The sequence below is a fragment of the Quercus robur genome, chromosome 7, assembly GCF_932294415.1.
Source record: "Quercus robur chromosome 7, dhQueRobu3.1, whole genome shotgun sequence".
Lineage (NCBI taxonomy): Eukaryota > Viridiplantae > Streptophyta > Magnoliopsida > Fagales > Fagaceae > Quercus > Quercus robur.
This window is the reverse complement of record NC_065540.1, coordinates 8491691-8497601: the sequence shown is the minus strand read 5'-3', so window position 1 is coordinate 8497601 and position 5911 is coordinate 8491691. Positions and strand designations below refer to the sequence as shown.

At 36.1% G+C, this 5911-nt stretch overlaps 1 protein-coding gene across 1 annotated transcript; it reads right to left on the bottom strand.

The window, feature by feature from the left end:
* Positions 1-1825: 1825 nt before the first annotated feature.
* On the bottom strand, positions 1826-5368 carry LOC126692059 (fructose-bisphosphate aldolase 6, cytosolic). Its single transcript, XM_050387479.1, has 3 exons — positions 5192-5368; positions 3174-3401; positions 1826-2932 (listed from the first exon to the last, which is right to left on the bottom strand). The coding sequence occupies exons 1-3, from the start codon at positions 5217-5219 to the stop codon at positions 2112-2114; spliced, it is 1077 nt and encodes a 358-aa protein (XP_050243436.1). The 5' UTR covers positions 5220-5368; the 3' UTR covers positions 1826-2111.
* Between the last annotated feature and the right edge of the window lie 543 nt (positions 5369-5911).

The window sequence follows — 5911 nt, the reverse complement described above, 5'->3', positions numbered from 1 at the left end:
AGTTCATGCTCTGCTTAGTAGGTCCCTGCAATCACAAAATAATGGAGCCATAGGCCCATAGCCAGAGGCCCAGAGTGGTAGTCCCATTTGATCTTTAATAGTTACTATTTCAACTTAGTTTGTTAACTATACTTTTGGAGAAGCTAATTTTGTTATCCACATTGTATATAAAATGGGCCCTTTTGTCAAAAAATGAGGAGGGAAGAGATTTAGTTTCCTTGGTCTGGTAGGATGAGAGAAGCGAAAATGGGCTTATTTGGAGTGAAAAAAAAAATTTCTTGAGGCCCAGCTTTTTGCTAATAGCCCAGCTGCCCAAATTGTGTAATAAGAGAAGGGAAGAGAGAGAGCTACGTGATGACTTTTGACTTTTATATTATGAAATTACTAATATACCCCCTCATAATTTAAAAGTGTTACTATTTTTTTTTTAAGGGGCCTAAATGTGAAGGAAAAAGTTTGTGTCTAATGCATCAATTGCACTGGAGACGTTAAGATCCCAACATGTTCAATGCAATAATACACTAAATATAAGCCATATTTAAATGTGAAAACTTATATTTTTTCAAACACAACAAAAGAAAATATATTTTTCTTTTCTTTCCCTTCCCTTCCCTTCCCTTCCTCTTTTCCTTTCTCTCCCTTCTCCCAACTACAATTAAACATAATGTAAATTATGTTTTTGCCTTCAAAAACCATTTTATTGGGAAATCCCTTCTCCAAAAGAAAGGAAACTCTTTTTCTCGGAAAACTCTCTTTTCATGAAACTATCTAGAATAATATTTTTCCTTGAAAAATGTTTTCACAGTTTCACCAAAGATTCATGAAATTGTCTTGGCCAAACTTCTTCTAGAAAACCTTTCAAAATCCCTTCTTGATGTTTGGTTCTCTCTTCTTTCACTTAATGCTATTACTATTAATTAAAAGAAAGAAGAAGAAAAATTCTTTCTCCATCCGAATATTTGATTCACTGTCGTCTGTCTCCCTCTTAATTGGGCATTCGGAAGAAATTAATGAGCACAATAGACAAATTGAATTTACTTTAGTCATTTATACTGATGTTGACCGAATGTTGCACCCAAATACAACTTTTTAGGGTACAATTGAGTCCATGATGTAGCAGACACTAAGAGAGGGAAGCCATCATAAAGAGGTTCTTACAAGATTTCCATTGAGGTACTTCATCAAACAGCAACTTTTAGTGCAGAGGAGAATGGGGTTCCAGAAAGTGTAGTGAACAGTAGAACGACCATCTATCCATTCAATCAGCTATGGAGGGAGGTTTCAGCAAGGCAATGAGCCAAGTTACTTTGCTATCTTTGGCCACAATAATTGGAAAAAGAATAAGACAGTCAATGCAGAGTTTCTTTGCTTTCTAAGAATGTTGCTACCAACGCTTCTTTCACCAAACAGAATAGGAAAAGATGTCATGATCAAAAGGCGAACTTTAATCCATTCACGTATTAATCTCTCAATTTTACTCATGGCTCTAGCTCTTAGCAATTTGCCCCATTCATAAGTAGCTCACAAAAAAAAACCTTTAGAACTTACCAATTGATGAATGTATCAGGTGCATACTCGCTAATTATTGGGGAAGAGAGCCATACAATAAAACAATCCTCTAAACCCAGTCTCTACCAAAGTGGTGTGCTCTACCTACAACTGGTCACACTCCAGCTGGAAAGACCGATTTCAAATATTATACATAACATAATAGTGCAGATATGGACCTACATAGGTCCAAGTTTAGACAACAGCCAAATATGTATTCAACCAAAACCCTCCAATACAATTACAAGAAAAAAAGTAAAGCAACATTCACAATAAATTGGAGCATGACAGTCAATAATTCATTAAACTTGGTTTAACAGGAAAAAGGTTTAAAAAACACAAACGAGAAGCATCCATCAGCAGTTCCCAACCGAAAAATCCAAGCTCACCAGGCAAATGCTACTCAAGCATTATTACTCTAGCATCATCCTACTAAAACATATAATAAAGAAAATTGAAAAACAGCCCTAACTCTATGCCTGAGAATAGGACAACCTTATACCCCATACCGCCATTAACTCTCCAAAACAAAACACAAAACCCACTAGAAGCTTTTAGTTTCATCAATACTTGTAGTCCTTCACGTGAAGGCTCTCGGAGGCACCCTCACCAGGGGTTGCATCACCCTTGTAGGTTCCAAGAGTTGCCTCTGAGTTGGCCTTGGCCCTAGCAAGGAATGCAGCCTGGGCCTTCGGAACATTTTCTTTCTTTCCTCCCCATGCCTTGAGAGTGCTCTGTTGAAGGGCACGTCCAAAGGAGAATGAAAGGGTCCATGGCTTCTTTCCCTTATATTTGTTCATGGCATTTAGGTTGACAGTTGCCTGCTCCTCACTCTGACCACCAGATAAGAAAACAACAGCAGGAACTGCAGCGGGCATTGTTCGCTGAAGAGCCCTGACAGTGTGCTCAGCAATCACCTCTGGTGCAACCTTTGGTGCTTCTGATCCAGGGGTCACCATGTTGGGTTTCAACAAGGTTCCCTCAAGCAAGACATGGTGGTCATTAAGAGCTTTGTATACGGCAGCAAGAACACGTTCAGTCACATCAGCGCACTTCAAAATATCATGGGGTCCATCAACCAATATCTCAGGCTCAACAATAGGGACCAGGCCATTCTCCTGGCAGATGATAGCATATCGAGCCAATCCATTGGCATTTTCATTGATGGCAAGCTGAGATGGCTCAGTTGGGCCAATCTTGAGCACAGCACGCCATTTGGCAAAACGAGCACCAGCTTCATAGTACTTCTGGCAACGCTGTGCTAGGCCATCAAGACCCTGGGTGGTGGTCTCACCATTGGTTCCAGCAAGCTCAACTGTACCCTTGTCAACCTTAATGCCAGGAAGAACACCATTTTCCTTCAAAAGATTAACAAAGGGCTTACCTGCCAGGTGAAAAATAGAGATTTTTATGCTGTCACTAGAAAGAGTTACCCAAGAAGGATTAAAAAGAGTGAAATCATGACAGGAAGCTTTTTTAAATCTTGCACAAACACTGTAACTTCAAAATATTGTACTAAAACCTTGATATTGAAGTAAAACATTTCTTTCTACCATAAGGATCTTAATTCTTAAAAAACAATTGAAACCCATTCAGAATAATTAATACTAATATGATCACAATACCGTCATGTGTCTTCTGGTAGAGGGTTTCCTCGAAGAGAATTACTCCACTAAGGTACTGGAGGGCACCAGGGGTGGTGAAGAGAAGCTCACGGAGAGCACGCCTGTTCTCCTCAACATTCTCAACATTGATGCTGGAAAGACGCTTGCCAATTGTGCCAGTTGACTCGTCAGCAGCAAGGATACCCTTTCCAGGGGTACCAATGTATGCAGCATTGGCACAGAGCTCATCTGAAAAGCAGACAACATTCAGAAGACAAGTAAATTACCAATCAAAAAAACAAATGAATTAAAATGAAACAGCCACAAGACTTGTCCACAACAAGCAGCGCAAACAACATAATAAGAAAGGTGAACAATACAAGGCCTAAGGAAAAAAGCTGTGCATACCACAAACTTCTAAATTCAGTACTTTCAGGAAAGAGGCCTAGAATAATGCAAGGATTATAATATCATAAGTTATATACCGAAATTTGTCTTAGAAGGCGTGGTTTTAACTTGAAAATACCCTCCCCTTATGCTCTCACTACACTTTAAACAGATTAAATTTATTAAGTTAATTTAAATTTACATAAAGCTCTATTGCCAAAGTTCCAATACGATTAAATTACTATTTACATGAAAATTCTACTAGGACTTAGAGTTAGAGGGGGCAAAAGTATAAACAAATTTTTTTTTTGAAACTCCAAGCATTCATTTAGAAGAGAAGTATTATGTCCACAATATTTTCACTACATTTTCACAACAAATCGTAAGTGATAGATTATTATTGGTTGTTATGAGGGAACAAAAAAGTAATTTAAATTGTGGATTCAAATTAAAACCAATAACAACTTACCACATGTGATTTATTGTGAAAATGTTGTGGACGTGACACTTCTCAATTTAGAAAGTTAAGCTTTTTTTTTTTTTTAACTTTTTTTTGGGTGTCTTGTGTGTTGTCAAATGTGTGTGGCTGTTCACTTAGTCTAGTTAGAATTGGCTTAAGAATTTTTTATTTTATTTTATTTTATTTATTTTTTGTTTGTGTCTTGCGTGGGTTTGTTTTGGGGTGTTGTTTGGGCTTAAGTTTGTTATTGTTAAATTTTGTCGTTAAGCTTGTTAAATTTATTTCAAATTTTAGATCAATAAAAATTTTTATAGCCTTTAAAAAGATCAATAATATTGTTGAGAGGGCAAAGTGCAAATTTATTGAAACAAATTGCTAAAATTAATACACAAACACACACACACACACATATATACACCAAAAAAAAATTGAAAAAATTTAGGGGGGGCCACTGCCCCCCCCTTGTCTAACTATAGTTCCGTCACATACCAAGGTTTTGGCTAATTCATGATAACTCAATATATTAAACACATACACGTACACGTTTTCAAAAAATTTAAAACAAAAAAAAACACGTACACGTACACGTACACAACACTACAAGAAGTTATGGATCCATAGAGCAAATAATTACTATTCATGTACAGTAATTGTTGGGCAATCAATCAGAAGGCAGATATTGCTATAACTATGCAGAGACTTCAAAAATAAAATAATCCCAAAATCCATACTTTAAAAAAGGCACGCACAAAAAATCAGATCTGATATTAAATTTTATAAACTTTGAACCCTATTTTTCATATTCGATTTATCACCATATGCAGGATCTCAAAAATAAATAAATAAATGGAACTTATATAAAAAGTAAGCAGATCTAACGGCAACTAAGGGCCTAGTCCTGATTTCCCTGATTGATCAACTGTCAGATCCATTAATCGGAAAGATCAAGACCTTTAGGCCCGTGCCACTACAATTTTCATCGATTAATAATAAGTGTAAAAGTGAATCTACAGCAATATATGATCAAACAAATACCAGATCAAAGCAATCGTCAATCAAAACCAAAAAAAAAAACACACAAACACATATACGAAGTCAAAAAGACAATAGGACTAAACAGAATTTCCAGATCTAACCGAACATGAAATAAAAGAAAAGAAACAGAGAGACATAAAAGGTTTAGGGTTTATACCAGCGTATTTGCCCTGGTAAGCAGACATGGTTGATAGTCTGAGAGAGTGTGTGTTAACGATGTTTTTGAGAGGGAGAGAGAGTTTTAGAGAGAGAATTGAGATGAGAGAGAGGGTTTGGGGGAATAGGGGGTTTTATATTTGGGAGAGACTAGAGAGTGGGTTTGCCGTTTGCGGTGAGAAAGTTAAGTGAGAAAGAGATGTGTATGTAGTATCGGTATATTTGGCTTTTTCCGCAAGCAAACGTGGCAGATCACGACGCTCTATTTTAGTGCCCTTTTCTTTTTCATTTTACTCTTTTGCCCCTGGGCCGGATCCCTTCTGGAATATTCTCTTCCACAGCCCAGGTCGGCTCAGTGACATTTGCTTCTTTTTTTTCTTTTCTTTTCTTTTTTTATTCTATTTATGAAAAACACACAATAAATGGGAGTAAATTGAGTTAAATGAGTAATTATTAGGTAATCTTAAGTACAACTGATATACTAAAATTTCACACTGATAACTATAAGTCAGAAAAAATTTATTTTTTCATATTAATTAATATGCATATGTCACATTTTTCATTAAAAAACTTATATTTATTAGTGTAGACTATGTAAAGTATATCACCTAACCTTATTGAACTTCATGATTATCTATAATAATTTTTCAAATAAAGATACACAAAAATTGTCAAGGTAGAAGTATTTAAATATATATATATATATATATATCTTAGAGAT